The sequence below is a fragment of the Coregonus lavaretus genome, assembly GCF_964263955.1.
Source record: "Coregonus lavaretus genome assembly, chromosome: 6".
Classification (NCBI taxonomy): Eukaryota; Metazoa; Chordata; class Actinopteri; order Salmoniformes; family Salmonidae; genus Coregonus; species Coregonus lavaretus.
The window spans coordinates 30,031,900-30,051,759 of NC_139993.1; the positions used below are offsets into that span (position 1 = coordinate 30,031,900).

The window sequence follows — 19,860 nt, forward strand, 5'->3', positions numbered from 1 at the left end:
CGCGGCCGGCTGCGACAGAGCCTGGATTCGAACCAGGATCTCTAGTGGCACAGTTAGCACTGCGATGCAGTGCCTTAGACCACTGCGCCACTCAGGAGTGGCCTCGGGGAACAAAACATCAACATTTTGGGTCCATGGCCAGGAAACTCCCCAGATCTTAATCCCATTGAGAACTTGTGGTCGATCCTCAAAAGGCGGGTGGACAAACAAAAACCCACAAATTCTGACAAACTCCAAGCATTGATTATGCAAGAATGGGCTGCCATCAGTCAGGATGTGGCCCAGAAGTTAATTGACAGCATGCCAGGGCGGATTGCAGAGGTCTTGAAAAAGAAGGGTCAACACTGCAAATATTGACTCTTTGCATAAACTTAATGTAATTGTCAATAAAATATTTGGACACTTATGGAATGCTTGTAATTATACTTCAGTATACCATAGTAACATCTGACAAAAATATCTAAAAACACTGAAGCAGCAAACTTTGTGAAGACCAATACTTGTGTCATTCTCAAAAGTTTTGACCACGACTGTAGGCTACAACCGTTTTGCACAGCTCCTTTGATAACATCACACATAGTTCGAGAGATGCATAGCAGCAGAGCCCAGCTTGTCAGTCCAGGTTTTGTACTGTTTTGTGGTTTGACTGTAAGGCTTATTAGTTAGTTAGTGACTACTCCTTATACCTCCGGCCACCCTGTATTTTTTTATAGTAGTTCTCCTGCTCACTCTTGTTTTGAAATTGAATGTCCCTCTCCAGGAGGACTAACGCAGTCTTGCGTCGTAAAGTGGACTCCCGGCTTCTCCCGTCGTGGGGGACCTCGGTGTGGGGGAGGGGCGGAGGGGGAAGCATCTCTGGGTCTCCGTCGCTGGTCGAGGAGCAGGGCGAGATGGTCTGGTGCAACCGGAAGCTACCAGTGCTGCCGCGAGCACCACCGCTGTCGCCGCGGTTCAGATCGTTGAGCTCGTAGGAGTCTCGAGGGTCGCTGCCGTTGGACGCGCCCCTCCACTCCCAGGGGTTCCCGTTGCCTGAGGAGGGGGGCTGGCCACCGTGCACCACGGGGTGGTGGGGGGCGTGGGCATCTACGGTGATGATGGTCGAATCACGCTGGGCCTCTGAGGGCGGCCGGTAGTGGGGCGAGTCGGCACTGGCCGTAGAGGAGGTGCAGGAGGAGGTGGAGGTGGTCTCGGAGGACTTGGGCGTGCCCCCCGAGGAGGAGGAAGGGAGGAGTCCCTGCTGCTTGGACATGGCGATCACTTGCATGATACGCGGCTGGTTGGGTGCCCCGCGAATCGACCCGCCGCCACCGCTCTTCTCTGTGATGGACTGCCACTTGGCGCGGGTTAGTGCACTTTTGGGCGACACTGGCGGGGGACCCACCTCGGGGATGTGGGGGGGTCTAGGGGTTGCCACCACCCTGGCACTCCCTGGAGGCCCCACACTGACGGGGATTGGACTGGTGAAAGCTCCCCTGTTGGACTGCACCGTAGATGGATACAGCGAGGCCTGTGGACCCCCGTCCTCTGACCCTTCCTCCCCCCCTTCGGAGCCCTCCTCACTGGCCTCCCGCTCAGCCTCATCCCTGAGGCTCAGACCCCGCATCTCCATGGACTTCTGCTTCCACTCTGTCACTAACTGCTGTGAGCGCATGGGGTCCATGGGCACCTGCACAGCCTTAAGCCTCCTCTGCATGGGCTGAGTAGGCTGCATCATGGGCTCCTCTGGGCCCCCGTTAGTGCCCAGGCCCCCGTTAGCGTTCATGCTAGATCTGGGCAGCGTGTTGCTGAAGGTCACCATGGTCTGCTGGCCCATGGGGCTGCGGGGCGCCAGGAGCTCCACGTCCACGCTGGCCCTTTTCAAGCTGCCGATGGAGGCCTTCTCGCGCTGCAGCGGCCGCCCCATGCCCTCCAGCCGGTCCAGGGAGGGCGGCACGGCGATCTCGTCGGCGCTCTCCGATGCTGAGGCAACACCTTTGTTGTAGACCGAGTCGTGGCCCCGCTGGGTCAGCGCTCGCAGGGCGTCCTCCTTCTGGGGTGGTGGAGCTGGCCTGATGATGATGTTGTCGGAGGACCTGAAGTTGCCAACGGCGTGGAAAGCCTGGAAGAGAAGAAGAGAAGGCCTTGGTCGCCTGAAATCCCTCCACAGCTACTCAGCATAATAGTCCTGTGGAAAGTCATTATCATTCAATATAATTCTTCTTCCTGGTTATTTGCCTGCGCTTTACACTCCAGAGGAAGCCGACTTAAACAGAACTGAGGAGCTGGCTCTAACCACCGCTCGCTATCTCTGATAAGAGTGAGAGAACACAGGGACAAAGAGGAAATGAGAGAAGGACAGAGATATGAGACAGAAAAGAGCTATGAGAAAAAATGGCATACGAATGAGAGAGCATGATAAAACAAATGGGTATGTAGAGTAGGCCCCACCATTGAAAGACAGAACGTCATGGAAAGACACTTCCAGAATCTGTTCAAATAATCCCCATTCAGGCGAAGGACCGAAAGAGTGTCTAAAATGGAGAGAGAGAGAGAGAGAGAGAGAGAGAGAGGAGAGAGAGAGAGAGAGAGAGAGAGAGAGAGAGAGAGAGAGAGAGAGAGAGAGAGAGAGAGCGAGAGAGAGCGAGAGAGAGAGCGAGAGAGAGCGAGAGAGAGAGAGAGAGAGAGAGAGAGAGAGAGAGAGAGAGAGAGAGAGAGAGAGAGAGAGAGATGCGAGAGAGAGAGAGAGAGTGAGAGAGAGAGAGAGAGAGAGAGAGAGAGAGAGAGAGAGAGAAGCGAGAGAGAGAGCGAGAGAGAGAGAGAGAGAGAGAGAGAGAGTGAGAGAGCAGGAGAGAAATGATGGGCATGAAAGTGAACTCCATCCCTCCTTGAGGACAGATAGTCGTATGAAAGCGGAAAGCAAATGAGAGAGGGAGGAGTGTGAGAAACTTCAATAAGAGCAGCAGTCTGGAGATATCAAAGAGCCTAGCGCTAAACTGCAGGTAAGCCGTTTAAGTGGGGGAGGGAGAGATGGCATGCAGTTTGATCAGCTGAAATCCCACATCACTGTCTGGTGAATAACACTTTCCTCTCCAGTGCTCACATCAAATAAAATCGCAGAATGGTTTTGGCTACTACAGGAAGTATTAGGTAAACTCCCCTCACAGATACCTTTCAGAAATGTATGTGCGCAAGAATAGCCCTTTGTAAATCAGCTTTGATAGAATCCTTAATTGTCATGTTCCTAAATGTTTTCATCAACTGTCAATCCTGCAGATAGAAAAAGCCCATTTACAGAAATAAAGATTAATATGCACCATCACTGTCAAATAAATGTCACGTCAAGATAGATGCCCATGGAAGTTAGGTCTTACAGGTAGGACAGCGATGCCGCCCTATGAGGAAGCCCACGTAGACGTCGATGGGGTGGCTGCGGTACTGGGTGATCTGGGTGAGGCCGGTTACGCGCCACGATGGCAAACGCAGCCACGATGGCAAACGCAAACACCAACACTGGCTTCAGCAGCTTGGTGCTGTCTGAGATGGTTGAGTTGAAGTACATCTGCAAGAAGAGAGAAATTGAGAAAATACATGGTGAGATATTATAACAAAAAACTACAATACATTCCATTCATCTATGAATATGATACATTTGATTTCTGCTTAGAAACGGGTTCTACGTGTTTTCCCTTCATTCAATCCGCAAATGTTAAGCTTTGTGATAATATTTTAAGCGGTTTGAGGCAAACATTTCAATTTAAGAGCTACCAAATATATATATGGGGGGAAAGCCAGTTTGGCACAATACGTTAAGCTCGTCCTTAAAATAAATAGCCAGGACAGATTTGCTCAAAGGATTTGTGCATTGAGAATCTGGTGTGAATACTTTGGCTACAATTCCACTTTATTCTCAATCAATATTAGCACACAATGCCCTAATTTGTGGCTAATCAAACTGGTATTGTACTTGGCCAGCCACTGAACAACGCATTAAAAAGAGCCAAAGACGGAATCTGGGGAGAAGTTTTTTTATCACGACTTCAAAAGCATTCTCAGCATGTTTAATCAATAAAACTAGCTAATCATGTTTTGTCGCTGTTTTTGTTTGTAAGTTGACTTAAAGCGATAGCCACTTTTTTATTTCAGTTGAGTCCTGGGGACCTATAGGGAAACACTGCCACATAAAATTGTACCTGGCCCTAGCAATACACACTAACCATGCTATCAACTCCATTCTTGATACACACAACAAACTGTTGAGCGTGAAAAACCCAGCAGCGTTGCAGTGTGCGCCTGGCACCTACTACCATACCCCGTTCAAAGGCACTTAAACCTTTTGTCTTTTTTATTTGTATTTTATTTCACCTTTATTTAACCAGGTGAGCCAGTTGAGAACAAGTTTTCATTTACAACTGCGACCTGGCCAAGATAAAGCAAAGCAGTGCGATAAAAACAACAACACAGAGTTACATATGGGGTAAAACAAAACATAAAGTCAAAAATACAACAGAAAAAATATATATACAGTGTGTGCAAATGTAGCAAGTCATGGAGGTAAGGCAATAAATAGGCCATAGTGCAAAATAATTACAATTAGTATTAACACTGGAATGATAGATGTGCAAGAGATGATGTGCAAATAGAGATACTGGGGTGCAAATGAGCAAAATAAATAACAATATGGGGATGAGGTAGTTGGGTGAGCTAATTTCAGATGGGCTGTGTACAGGTGCAGTGATCGGTAAGGTGCTCTGACAACTGATGCTTAAAGTTAGTGAGGGAGTCTCCAGCTTCAGAGATTTTTGCAATTCGTTCCAGTCATTGTCAGCAGAGAACTGGAAGGAATGGCGGCCAAAGGAGGTGTTGGCTTTGGGGATGACCAGTGAGATATACCTGCTGGAGCGCATACTACGGGTGGGTGTCGCTATGGTGACCAATGAGCTAAGATAAGGCAGGGATTTGCCTAGCAGTGATGTATAGATGGCCTGGAGCCAGTGGGTTTGGCGACGAATATGTAGTGAGGACCAGCCAACAAGAGCGTACAGGTCACAGTGGTGGGTAGTACATGGGGCTTTGGTGGCAAAACGGATGGCACTGTGATAGATTACATCCAATTTGCTGAGTAGAGTGTTGGAGGCTATTTTGTAAATGACATCGCCAAAGTCAAGGATCGGTAGGATAGTCAGTTTTACGAGGGCATGTTTGGCAGCATGAGTGAAGGAGGCTTTGTTGCGAAATAGGAAGCCAATTCTAGATTTAACTTTGGATTGGAGATGCTTAATGTGAGTCTGGAAGGAGAGTTTACAGTCTAACCAGACACCTAGGTATTTGTAGTTGTCCACATACTCTAGGTCAGACCCGTCGAGAGTAGTGATTCTAGTCGGGTGGGTGGGTGCCAGCAGCGTTCGATTGAAGAGCATGCATTTAGTTTTACTAGTGTTTAAGAGCAGTTGGAGGCTACTGAAGGAGTGTTGTATGGCATTGAAGCTCGTTTGGAGGTTTGTTAACACAGTGTCCAATGAAGGGCCAGATGTATACAAAATGGTGTCGTCTGCGTAGAGGTGGATCTGAGAGTCACCAGCAGCAAGAGCGACATCATTGATATACACGGCGAAAAGAGTCGGCCCAAGAATTGAACCCTGTGGCACCCCCATAGAGACTGCCATAGGTCCAGACAACAGGCCCTCCGATTTGACACATTGAACTCTATCTGAGAAGTAGTTGGTGAACCAGGCGAGGCAGTCATTTGAGAAACCAAGGCTATTTAGTCTGCCAATAAGAATGCGGTGGTTGACAGAGTCGAAAGCCTTGGACAGGTCGATGAAGACGGCTGCACAGTACTGTCTATTAACGATTGCGGTTAAAATATAGTTTAGCACCTTGAGCGTGGCTGAGGTGCACCCTTGACCAGCTCGGAAACCGGATTGCATAGCGGAGAAGGTACGGTGGGATTCGAAATGGTCGGTGAGCCTTTGCTTTCCTAACTGCTTGTGTATATTGGTTCCTAACTTCCCTGAAAGGTTGCATATCGCGGGGGCTATTCGATGCTAATGCAGTACGCCACAGGATGTTTTTGTGCTGGTCAAGGGCAGTCAAGTCTGAGGAGAACCAGGGGCTATATCTGTTCTTAGTTCTGTATTTTTTGAATGGGGCATGTTTATTTAAGATTGAGAGGAAATTACTTCTAAAGAACAACCAGGCATCCTCTACTGACGGAATGAGATTGATATCCATCCAGGATACCTGGGCCAGGTCAATTAGGAAGGCCTGCTCGCTAAAGTGTTTTAGGGAGCATTTGACAGTGATGAGGGGTGGTCATTTGACCGCGGACCTGTTACGGACGCAGGCAATAAGGCAGTGATCGCTGAGATCCTGGTTGAAGACAGCGGAGGTGTATTTAGAGGGTAAGTTAGTCAGGATGGTATCTATGAGGGTGCCCATGTTTACGGATTTAGGGTTGTACCTGGTAGGTTCGTTGATAATTTGTGTGAGATTGAGGGCATCTAGTTTGGATTGTAGGATGGCCGGGGTGTTAAGCATATCCCAATTTAGGTCACCAAGCAGTACGAACTCTGAGGATAAATGGGGGGCAATCAATTCACATATGGTGTCCAGGGCACAGCTGGGGGCTGAGGGGGGTCTGTAGCAAGCGGCAACAGTGAGAGACTTATTTCTGGAAAGGTGGATTTTTAGAAGTAGAAGCTCAAACTGTTTGGGCACAGACCTGGATAGTATGATAGAGCTCTGCAGGCTATCTCTACAGTAGATTTCAACTCCACCCCCTTTGACAGGTCTATCTAGATGGAAAATGTTGTAGTTGGGGATGGACATTTCAGAATTTTTGGTGGCCTTCCTAAGCCAGGATTCAGACACTGCTAGAACATCAGGGTTGGCGGAGTGTGCTAACGCAGTGAATATCTCAAACTTAGGAAGGAGGCTTCTGATGTTAACGTGCAGAAAACCAAGGCTTTTACGGTTACAGAAGTAAACAAATGATAGCTCCTGGGGAGTAGGAGTGATACTGGGGGCTGCAGGGCCTGGGTTAGCCTCTACATCACCAGAGGAACAGAGGAGGACTAGAATAAGGATACGGCTAAAGGCTTTAAGAACTGGTCTTCTAGTGCGTTGGGTACAGAGAATAAAGGGGGCAGATTTCCGGGCGTTGTAGAATAGATTCAGGGCATTATGTACAGACAAGGATATGGAAGAATATGAGTACAGTGGAAGTAAACCTAAGCGTTGGGTAACAATGAAAGAGATAGCATCACTGGAGGCACTGATTGAGCCGGTCTCGGCGTGTATGGGGGGTGGAACAAAGGAATTATTTGAGGCAGTTTGAGAGGGACTTGGGGTTCTACAGTGAAATTGTATAAGAACTAACTGGAACAGCAATAGACAAGGCATATTGACATGGGAGAGAGGCATAAAGCAATCACAGGTGTTATTAGAGAGAGCTAAGACAACAACTGGTAATGGCAATAAAGTTTGGGCTGAGGCTAAACGGATAAACAGGATGGGGTACTGTGTAAAGGAACAGTCCAGCAGGCATCAGCTGTGCAGCTGAGTGATCATAAGGTCCAGTGAACAGCAATATGTGAGTCCGAGAGCAGTTCGAATTGGTACTACAGCACAGCGATCAGGAAGCACGGCTGTCGTTTGCGTGTGCTAGCGGGCCGGGGCTAGCAGATGGATCTTCGTGGTCGTCGCAACCGGAAGCCTGTTGAAACCACAGATGATTACGTCAGCAGACCAGTCGAGATGGATCGGCGGGGCTCTGTGTCGACTCTAGGAGGTCCCGTCCGGTTGACAGAGAGGTAGATAGCCGGGAGATGTGCCTGACTCAAGGCTAGCTCAAGGCTGATTAGCCAACAACAACGTTCATTTGGTTGCAGCTAGCTAGTTGCGATTATCCAGTGTTAAAGGTCCAGTGATTCCGGCAGAAAATCTGATAGGTTCTGGGTCGATAACGCGCTGTGCAGACAGTGCAGACTGGCCGATAATAGTCCAGGCTAGAGCTGGCTGGTAGGTAGTGCAGGCCACGGATAATGGTGAAAAAACACTAATGGTGGCTAATAGCAAGTAGCTAGTTAGCTGGTTAGCTGGCTACTCCCGTCCGGTAGACAGAGAGGTAGATAGCCGGGATATGAGCCTGCTCGAGGCTAGCTCGAGGCTAACTAATGCTTGCTTCGGGGGCAGTGGTGATTAGCCTACAGCAACATCCATTCGACATCCATTCGGTTGCGGCTAGCTAGTTGCGATCCGGTGTTAAGGTCCAGTGATTCAGTTATTCCGGCAGAAATTCCGATGTTCTGGGTGAAAACCACTAACGGTGGCTAATAGCAAGTAGCTAGTTAGCTGGCTGGCTAGTTTCAACTGGAGATTCTAGATAAAGGTGAGTAAATAATAGAATCCGTTCTACACTGAGTGAGGCGGGTTGCAGGAAAGTATATTTAGTAGAAGGATGAAAAGTGTGATAGGGAAATATATACGTAAAATACAAAAAAAAATACAAAAAACGATTTACATGGACACACAAGAGAACACGACCGCACTGCTATGCCATGTCTTGCCCATTCACCCTCTGATTGGAACACATACACAATCCATGTCTCAATTGTCTCAAGGCTTAAAAATCCTTCTTTAACCTGTCTCCTCCCTTTCATCTACACTGGTTGAAGTGGATTTAACAAGTGACATCAATAAGGGATCATAGCTTTCACCTGGATTCACCCGGTCAGTTTATGTAATGGAAAGAGCAGGTGTTCTTAATGTTTTGTACACTCAGTGGCAAGTTTATTAGGTACACCACCCCGTTCACGAAAATGGTGGCCGTGGCTTGCTATATAAAGCAGGTAGACAGGCATCGAGGCATTCTGTTACTATTCGACTGAATGTTAGAATGGGAAAAATGAGTGACCTAAGCGACTTTGCCCGTGGTATGATCGTCGGTGCCAGGCGTGCCGGTTCCAGTATCTCAGAAACGGCCGGCCTCCTGGGATTTTCACGCACGACAGTGTTTAGGATTTACAGAGAATGGTGCGACAAACAAAACACATCCAGTCAGCGGCAGTCCTGTGGGTGAAAACAGCTGGCTGATGAGAGGTCGAAGGAGAATGGCAAGAATCGTGCAAGCTGACAGGCGGGCCACAAACAGGTAAATAACGACTCAGTACAACAGTGGTGTGTGTTCTGCATCTCAGAACGTACAACTCGTCGGCCCTTGTCACGGATGGGCTATTGCAGCAGATGACCACACCGTGTTCCACTCCTGTCAGCTAAAAACAAGAAGAAGCGGCTCCAGTGGGCACACAATCACCAACACTGGACAATTGAGGAGTGGAAAAACATTGGCTGGTCCGAAGAATCCTGGTTCCTGTTGCGTCATGCTGATGGCAGAGTCAGGATTTGACGTAAGCAACATGAGTCCATGGCCCCATCCTGCCTGGTGTCAACGGTACAGGCTGATGGCGGTTTTGTAATGGAGTGAGGAATGTTTTCCTGGCACACGTTAGGTCCCTTGATACCAATTGAGTAATGTTTCCATGTCCCGAAAAATTCAGGCTGTTCAAATCAAATCAAATCAAATGTTATTTCTCACATGCGCCGAATACAACAGGTGTAGACCTTACAGTGAAATGCTTACTTACAAGCCCTTAACCAACAACGCAGTTTTAAGAAAGAATACCCCCAGAAAATATTTTTTAAAATAATAACATTAAGAGCAGCAGTAAAATAACAATAGTGAGGCTATATACAGGGGGTACCGGTACCGAGTCAATGTGCGGGGGCACCGGTTAGCGGAGGTAATTGAGGTAAAGGGGTCTGACACGCTACTAGATGGGTGTAACTAATAAACTGGCCACTGAGTGTACGTAATAACCATCATAACGAAGTAAACTTGGAGTCACGTAATGATATGTTGTGTGGATTGTGTGCATGAAAATCTGTCGCCAACGGATGGAAACCTAGCTAGTGATACTTCATACTGTGCATTTGTCGCAGGAAGTGTACTTACTGATATGTACACAGCAGCAAAGGCAGACAGGGTTGCGTGCTGGGAGGGAAAGGTTTTCCTGACAAGAAAGAGAAAACGTGTTTGTGGCAAGATGAAATGCTAGAGAAGCAGACAGACAGACACCATATGTCACACAGCTTTGATCACAATCTAAAAGGGGAGAGGAGAGAAAAGTGATAGTGTGGAATAAAGATCACACCTGCACATTGCTACAATGCGGGTTAGTGTTGTGGTGTTGTTGTCAAGGTGTGCTGTATCTGTCTAAGTGTACAGTATCGGTACATCCCTGTTTATCTGTCTATGACTGATCTGTGAATCTGTGTTGAAATACCACAAAATGGCTTCCTTACTAACTCCAATTCCTGATCACTTAGTATACCTAAGACTGGATGAGATTGATTATCTGAAAGCAAAATGGAGGAACAGAAAACTTGTCGTGGGTTTCATCTAGCCAGTCGGTTTAGATCTGTGGTCCAGAGAGGAAGGAAACAAGAAAAGGAGGCTTTTCATGAGTATTAAGACTCATCCTCTGCCAGAGAATATAAGATGTTCTGTTCAAGGCTGCATTCCAATACTTAGTACATCATGTCCTTGAAAACCCATTAAATTAATATTTACCCTTCATTTTTCCCAATGCAATGTTTTCCCTTATTGTGCCTCAGTGAGAGCCTTTGAACCACTCTGTCTTTTTGATTGGGACCACCGGTATGAATGATGTACAGAGACGAGGACACACATTATCCAGACTAGCATACTACTAACAATGCATGCCAAAAACAATTGCTTCATTCAAACCGGTATTCTAGTATAGATACTGTAACAGAACCTTAATTCTTCCTGGTTCAGGTGGTTATGTTATGTCATGTAGCTACCTGGCAGAGACGATGGCGTGCTGGTCGTGACCAGAGCAGATGTCCTTGGTGATGTAGGGGTTTTTATCACAGGCCACCCCTGGCTGAGTGTAGTTGGGCTTGCACACAGTCAGGAAGAAGGGGGTGTGATAACCTGTGGCCAACTGAATCACATCAGTCATTAGAGCCGTGGCACACAACCCAAACACATGGACACCTGGAGAGACAGAGACAGAGGTAGAGAGAGAGAAAGGGAGTGAAAAGAGAGGAGGGTGAATGGGAAGAGGGAGAGAGAAATACAGAGAGAGAGATGGGTGGGGAAGAGAAAGAGAAGGGAGCGAGGAGCGACGTGAGGAGAAAGAGAGAGTAGTGAAGACAAGAACAAAAGAGGAAAAAGAAAGAGCAAGAGTGAGTCATCGTCATACTGGATATATACCTGAACAGGCGACATTCATTTGACACAGAGTGGAACCATACCTACGAAGCGCACCGTTCGCCGAAGGAAGGAGTTGAAGTTGCACCCACCGGCGTTGATGCTGCCTTCCACCCCAGGTCGGATCTTAAGACGTGACTGCATGAAGTAAACCAGGCCCTCCCCAATCATGATCTGACCAGACGACAAGATCACACAATCAGAGATACAGCAGTACTAATCAATGCATTTGGACTTGATAATTGTGTTGAACACCATCTCAGAGACCTGGCTATTAGAGAAAACAATTTGAGTATTAGATTTTTGTATGTGGTATGTGTGAACTTGGTCTCATGTTATATGGTCTGATTTGAATGTAAGCCTATATATTTGACAACTATATTTTGGTTTGAGTGAATTCAACGTATTCATACATTATACATTATTGTCTGAATGTTTTTACCATGAGTTCATATAGTTTGAGTCTATAATAGCTTAATTATACATAGAGTGTATCACATAGGCCATACGTGGGTGTGTTTAGAAGGGTACTCATACAGGCAGAGCAGCATCGTGTGTGTGTGTGTTTGGGTGTGTGTGCACACGCCCAAGTGTGTTTAGAGGGGTGTAGTCACCGAGGCGGCCGGCCCAGCGAAGGCCAGGCTGAGCAGCATGAGTAGAGGGATGAGCTCGTCTCCACCGTCAACGTAGGGCATGCTCAGCATGCGGTCATGGCAACGGAAGCCTACCTGGGCAGGCTGGAGCAGGTCCGTCAGCTCCAGGAAGTAGAGTGACACCATAGAAGAAGCCACAATGGGCAGCTGGGAAACAGGAAGTGCAAGTGTAGGTCAAAGGTTGTTGTCAGACTTGTCACTATACTTACTACCACTAACTCTAACCTTAAAGATAACTATATAGAAGTTTGCGTCTGGGGGTACTCTTGAACCAGAAGGGGTCCCCTAAATAGACTAACTAGATACTTGAATAGATAAGGTTCAGATCGTTTAAAATAATGACATGTGAGCGGAAAAGATAGGAAAGCAGGTCATCCTCAGCTTCAGCGTATTGATCCAAATGTATCCACCAATGATAATCACAAACAGAAGACAGAGAGAGAGAGAAATGCAGAGCGCCAGACAAATATATTCTTATGGAGTCAATAAATATGTGTTTGTTAGTTTGTTCATTCGTTTGTTTGTTTGTTCGTTCATTCATTCGTTCAGTCAATCAATCAGATACAACCAAAGACTATCATTATAGCATGTTGTTACATGTCGAATTCATAACGCTGATATTTCTACCCACCTCTACAAAATAGAAGCATGGCAACAGAGTCAAGCTATCTTTCGGCGGCTTCTTCTTGGGCTTTGGGTCTCTTGGCGTCATCATTGTGACGTCTGATGTGGACAAACCTGAAAGAACACATAGTTGAAGGTTAACAAAAAAAATCATAGTACTGAATGAGCTCAGGGCCATTTCTTAGTTATTTTAACGGACTATATTAAAATGGATTCAATTTAAATAATTCATTAATTTATTCCATTAAAATTGATAAGAGATGGTCCTGAGCTCGGAATGCCATGTAGGCAAATGCAATGGTAAAACACGTAGGTGTCCATGATAATGAATGACTGGGGAGCACAACTCAAGGCCCTCATGTTCCACAGTATTGATGGTTTTCGTTTCTCTTTGGCATTTAATTGATAAATTAATGTTACTGGTTTCCTGGAGAGTGCACACACCTTGTTCCAGGTAAAAACCAGTCACAGGTTAAAAGACAAAAACCAGCAGGACAACCAGCGCCCTTCGAGGACCAGAACTGCACCCCTAACCTAGACACTAATCTATTTCCCTGTTGCCATTACTTGAGCATATACTGGCACGGTAGGCCAACTTGTGTAAGCCAAATTTGCCAGTGAGTGGACACACATTGAAAGTGGTTCCTTCATTATTATAGCCCACACATACAGTACCTTGATAGGCCTATTCTGGCACTGAAAACCCATACCTATGGAGAGGAGGATGCCAAAGTAACTAACTAGTGCTGACTTTGGCCGACCACGCACACAGCCAGTCTCGCTAGCACTCCGAGCATACAGGTGAGAAGCCAAGCCTGGAACAGACTCTCTCCATGGGTACTGTAACACTAACTATTAACCTTCTCTGCTAGCAGCTAATTATGCTAACCAGCAGGCGATGAGATCAGGTGCTAGATGTTTTTAGAAAGGTATTGCTAGCCATCTTAATGTAGGTACTGAAGAATAGCAAAATTGTGATAGTGAGTTTCTCATTTTCTCATATTGTTTTGCCAAGAGAATGTTCACAAAAAATGTGCTAATAATTGGCACCAATATCGAAATGTGTCGGAGGTTTTCATACCTCAACAGCAGTGTATTGTGGAGATGAGTCCATGTCCCACACCATCTGTTGTGTAGATTGATATATATATAGCTGCATCTACTCAATATATGGCATGGGACATGGAGTCATCTTGACATTAGACCACTGTTGAGGTCTGACTGATTTTGATATTTAGGAATCAAAAAACATGCAACTTCGATATTGGTGCTAATTATCACTTAATTTAATGTATGGCACATTTTTTGTGAACATTCTCTTGGCAAAACAATATATATATATATATACAGTGAGGGAAAAAAGTATTTGATCCCCTGCTGATTTTGTATGTTTGCCCACTGACAAAGAAATGATCAGTCTATAATTTTAATGGTAGGTTTATTTGAACAGTGAGAGACAGAATAACAAAAAAAAATCCAGAAAAAAGCATGTCAAAAATGTTATAAATTGATTTGCATTTTATTGAGGGAAATAAGTATTTGACCCCCTCTCAATCAGAAAGATTTCTGGCTCCCAGGTGTCTTTTATACAGGTTACGAGCTGAGATTAGGAGCACACTCTTAAAGGGAGTGCTCCTAATCTCAGTTTGTTACATGTATAAAAGACACCTGTCCACAGAAGCAATCAATCAATCAGATTCCAAACTCTCCACCATGGCCAAGACCAAAGATGTCAGGGACAAGATTGTAGACCTACACAAGGCTGGAATGGGATACAAGACCATCGCCAAGCAGCTTGGTGAGAAGGTGACAACAGTTGGTGCGATTATTCGCAAATGGAAGAAACACAAAATAACTGTCAATCTCCCTCGGCCTGGGGCTCCATGCAAGATCTCACCTCGTGGAGTTGCAATTATCATGAGAACTGTGAGGAATCAGCCCAGAACTACACGGGAGGATCTTGTCAATGATCTCAAGGCAGCTGGGACCATAGTCACCAAGAAAACAATTGGTAACACACTACGCCGTGAAGGACTGAAATCCTGCAGCGCCCACAATGTCCCCCTGCTCAAGAAAGCACATATACAGACCCGTCTGAAGTTTGCCAAAATCGAACTCTTTGGCATCAACTCAACTCGCTGTGTTTGGAGGAGGAGGAATGCTGCCTATGACCCCAAGAACACCATCCCCACCGTCAAACATGGAGGTGGAAACATTATGCTTTGAGGGTGTTTTTCTGCTAAGGGGACAGGACAACTTCACCGCATCAAAGGGACGATGGACGGGGCCATGTACCGTCAAATCTTGGATGAGAACCTCCTTCCCTCAGCCAGGGCATTGAAAATGGGTCGTGGATGGGTATTCCAGCATGACAATGACCCAAAACACACGGCCAAGGCAACAAAGGAGTGGCTCAAGAAGAAGCACATTAAGGTCCTGGAGTGGCCTAGCCAGTCTCCAGACCTTAATCCCATAGAAAATCTGTGGAGGGAGCTGAAGGTTCGAGTTGCCAAACGTCAGCCTCGAAACCTTAATGACTTGGAGAAGATCTGCAAAGAGGAGTGGGACAAAATTCCTCCTGAGATGTGTGCAAACCTGGTGGCCAACTACAAGAAACGTCTGACCTCTGTGATTGCCAACAAGGGTTTTGTCACCAAGTACTAAGTTATGTTTTGCAGAGGGGTCAAATACTTATTTCCCTCATTAAAATGCAAATCAATTGATAACATTTTTGACATGCGTTTTTCTGGATTTTTTTGTTGTTATTCTGTCTCTCACTGTTCAAATAAACCTACCATTAAAATTATAGACTGATCATGTCTTTGTCAGTGGGCAAACGTACAAAATCAGCAGGGGATCAAATACTTTTTTCCCTCACTGTATATATATATATATATATTGTTTTTCCAAGAGAATGTTCACAAAAAATTTGCCATACATTCAATTAAGTGATAATTAGCACCAATATTGAAGTTGCACCTTTTTTTATTTATAACACTATGCAATGTACAGACATTTACAACCGCTTATGTCAGCTTATATCAATATCTACAGGTTGAAATAGGGTACGCAGTGATACCAACTTGCAATTGACATAGTGTAGCATTAACGCAGCTGTTATGTATGGTATATAAATGTGTTATGTAGTCCCTCAAAAGAAAGTACTTCCCTGAGCATATAGATACTCACTTGCTTGCTGTTTGTGTAGGGAAAATACAAGTGCCAAGATACTTGACAAGACAACCCTAGAGTGAGGGAGGTAAAATGCCAACAGAGTGCTCGTCTTTCATTGGGGAAAATACATGTTTATCTAGAGGACCCAGATTTTCCTTAAAAGAGGGTGGGAGGGAGAGAGAGAGAGAGAGAGAAAGAGAGAGACAGACAGAGCGACAGAGAGGGGGGAGTTGTGTGTGTTGAAGGGGTTGGGGAGTGTGGAGAGGAAGGGGGTTTAGACAGTGCCTCAAACAAACTGAGGTCTGTGTAGGTCTCTGGTCAGAGAACCAGCTTGACAGCCAGCGAGAGGGTTTGAATGGGGAGTCTTTTAATTAAACAGGATGGATCACAGCTGTCCTCACTGGGGCTATTGTTGCACTCAAGTGAGAGTCAAGATGGTCCCTCAGTCTAAGACAAAAAGCAAGTCATTTTTACACACGTCCTCCACAGTGTCTGTGTGGAGTGTTGTGGGCAATGCTGTCCTTGCTCCAGAGAAAAACAACACTATTATATACAAAGGTGGGGACTCCTTTTGGAGGAGGCTGAAATCAGGGGTTCCAACATCTTATTAAGCAGGCAGGAAAAAATTTGAATGATTTTAAATATTGTAAAAAATATATATTTTGGCGACAGTTCCACCACCTACAACATAACAGTAGGTTGAGGTACCCTGTAACTCCCCAATTTTAATCCCAGCAAACCAGGGAAATCCTGAGGACATTCGACAACGTTTCCATCAGGTCCCTTAAGGGTTTCGGTGCGACGTTATCCCTCTGACGTTCTGAGAACATTCAAAGAACATCGCATGATGGTCCCAAGGGAACGTTCTCTGGAGGACCTTTGTCTAGTTCCCTTTAAGTTCCCAGGACATCACTGAGGACCATGTCAGGACCTTTTTAGGATGTTCTCAGGACGTTCATTTTACTAGTCCTTAGGACGTCACATGATGGTCCCAAGGGAATGTTCTCTGGGGGACCTTTGTCTAGTTCCCTGTAAGATCCCAGGACGTCACTGAGAACCATGTCAGGACCTTCATGTCAGGACCTTTTTAGGATGTTCTCAGGATGTTCATTTTACTAGTCCTTAGGACGTCGCGTGATGGTCGCAAGGGGGACCTTTTTCTAGTTTCCAGTTTGTCCCGGGGACTTCCCCAAAGACGTTTTCAGGATGTTCTTGGGACGTTATGTCATGGTCCCCTGGAGGTTTTGTCTATTTCCCAGTTTGTCCCGGGGACGTTTTTAGGACGTTGTGTCATGGTCCCCTGGAGGTTTTGTCTAGTTCCCGATCTATCCCAGGGACGTTTTTAGGACATTCTTGGGACGTTGTGTCATGGTCCCCTGGAGGTTTTGTCTTGTTCCTGGTTGGTCCCGGGACATCCCAAGGACGTTCTTGGGACATTATGTCATGGTCTCCTGAAGCTCCCGTGATTGTCCCAGGTGTCCCAAGCCATTATAAGTAAAGTAATGACATGGTATCAGAGCGTTAAGATAAAGTGGTACGCTGTTCAGCTTAAATATTGTAAAATCTTTCATCAAGGACAATATGATTACAATATTGACATGATTACTTAGTACTGACTTTTCAATACGATGCTGATCTGTCTGCTGCACCACAAAGTCTGTAGAATTTCAGAAGTCCCCTATCTCTGCACTTAACAAAAGAGTGCCATCTGCACTGCTAGTTTATTATGAGTTAATCTGACTATTCTCTCATTGATTTAATTTACTTATTTCAGCAATTTGAGTTTGGGTTTTTGGTATAGTCTAATGTTGGCGAGGCATATTATTCTGTTTTAATGTTACTCCTGAATCACTATGATAAATATAACCGTTTTTCTTGAGTGTATTTTTAACAGAGCTGTGATTTACTTTGAAATGCAACGTGTAGGAATAGGGCTAAAGGTGAAATCAGTCACTGATTCAGACATGGTGGAGTAGCAGGAAGATCGGAATGCTGTGAACCAAGAGATTGTGAGTTCAAATCCCAGGTGAGGACATGTTAAATAATAATGACTGTATGAATAAAAATACACAATGCTGCTGTTTATTTGAGACCATCAGGTGATGTCCGCAGGACCCGGTAACTAGACAAAAACCTCCAGAGGACCATGACACAACGTCCCCGGGACAAACCGGGAACAAGACAAAACCTCCAGGAGACCATGACACAACGTCCCAAGAACGTCCTCGGTACAAATAGGGAACTAGACAAAACCTCCAGGGGACTATGACACAATGCCACAAGAATGTCCTTAAAACGTCCCGGGACAAACCGGGAACTAGACAAAACGACTAGGGGACCATGACACAATGTCCTGATGACTTTAGGCGACCATTTCTTGACATCCCGGGAACCTCCTAACAACTCATTATTGATTGCAGGGATAAGAGTGGCATTGTATAACTAAGGCAGGATTGGACTGATAAAGAGGATTAAGCAAATTCAATATTCCAAAACAAACTAATAATGTACTACTGTAATACAACTTTATTAACTTAGCTATACAACCATGGTAGGTATGTACTGTAGGTAGGTAGATACAGACAAGACAGACACACACACAGGCAGACATGAACATATTTGGTGCAACAATAAAACAAATTCCAAATGTATGGGTGTATAGGCATTAGGTCCTAGGTGTGCAGCTGCCATACAACGTGGGGTGCTTATCAATTGAGAAAAATCCAGAGATAAAACTGCGACATTGATTTGTATCTTTTAATGTACGCAAATTGTCAGGCTACCAAAGAAATTACCTATGGTTACATGGCACAACGACAAAAACGTGCTGTCTGGTGAGTGAGGCAATAGCCTATACCTCAAATCCATATGGGAATCACATTTTATATGAATCACTAGAGCAGGCTGCCTATATGACTACAAACACACATGGTTGAAAATATCATGATCATGGATGATGGTTGCTTGACATGCACACAGTGAGAGAGCTATAATTAATTCGATCAATTAGCCTATGCACATCAGATATATAAAGTAAAATACATTTAAAGCATAAAATCCTTATAAGAGAATAATAAAGACCAAAACTCACCTAGGCTATATGTAGCCTAAATACAAATAATAAATAGAAAATCAGCAAAAGTTAATTGATTACAGATATAGCACGAGGAATATATGTGATGGTAAAACTAGGCTACTATTGCCGCTGTTCCCCCTTTACGCACCGCAAGTGGAAATACCGTCAACGTTTCTCACAGCAACTCAGTCCATTTCACTTTCTTCTTTCTGCTCACGTCTCACACGGAGCGATCCCGAAGAAAGCGTTTAGTGGGTGCAGTTTTGGTGGAGTGAAAATGCACGATTTCCTCGGCCTCAGCGGGCTTTTGACTTGGGCAACACTGGCGATTCAGCGAGAAATGCCTTGCACCGCTCCCGGTTCAAAAGGTTGCTTCGGATACTGTGGTCTCGCTCCTGACCTTAGCTAGATGGATGACAGATAATCATTGATAACCTGTCTATTGACAGCCCTAGTATACCGTCATGGGGGAACGGGGACTGTCAATGATGCATCCTAGGCTACTGCAAAAAGACTGTGAGAGCAGAAGAAGCGGGGAGGAGTGTGGGTGTGTGTGTAGCCTTTCGTGTAGTGCGTAGCCTTTTGTGTAGTGCGTGTGTGTATGTTGCAGCCAATATGAGAGAAAGGCGGTTTCTTCCCCCACCATAATTTTAGGGACACATGGCGTCAGTCTGCCCTCATGCATACTCTCTCTCTCTCTCTCTCTCTCTCTCTCGTGTTCTTTTGAATGCTCAGTGCTGTAGCTTTACACCAGAATAACTTCAAGGAGTCATTGTTTGGGACCACGAACGGGAATCTGTGCAGCACGTCCATTTTTAGAGATTCTCTCACTAATCAGGTAATTGCTGCAGACACTCAATCACTGCCTTTCAATGAAAACGATCCTCCTATGGAGGAATCTGCACCGAACGCATGCTGCACAGCATTGTCCACAGGAGAGTAGGCTGTGCTTGCCTTAGCCCTACAGCTCTTGCCTCTGTCTTGCAGGATTTTCTGTGGGTTCTATTTTGGGACAATATGAGGGACAATATGATATACCAGCATTCAAGCCTATACAC

General features: G+C 45.5%; 1 protein-coding gene across 1 annotated transcript; it reads right to left on the reverse strand.

Annotated features, from left to right (window-relative positions):
- Positions 1-673: 673 nt before the first annotated feature.
- On the reverse strand, positions 674-12,643 carry LOC311130453 (phospholipid phosphatase-related protein type 3-like; the record flags this gene model as incomplete). Its single annotated transcript, XM_084163179.1, is given in 9 exon segments — positions 674-2,098; positions 3,351-3,369; positions 3,371-3,456; positions 3,458-3,538; positions 9,992-10,049; positions 10,864-11,059; positions 11,320-11,449; positions 11,890-12,075; positions 12,560-12,643. Coding segments are annotated over 9 exon segments (2,265 nt in total).
- Positions 12,644-19,860: the final 7,217 nt, after the last annotated feature.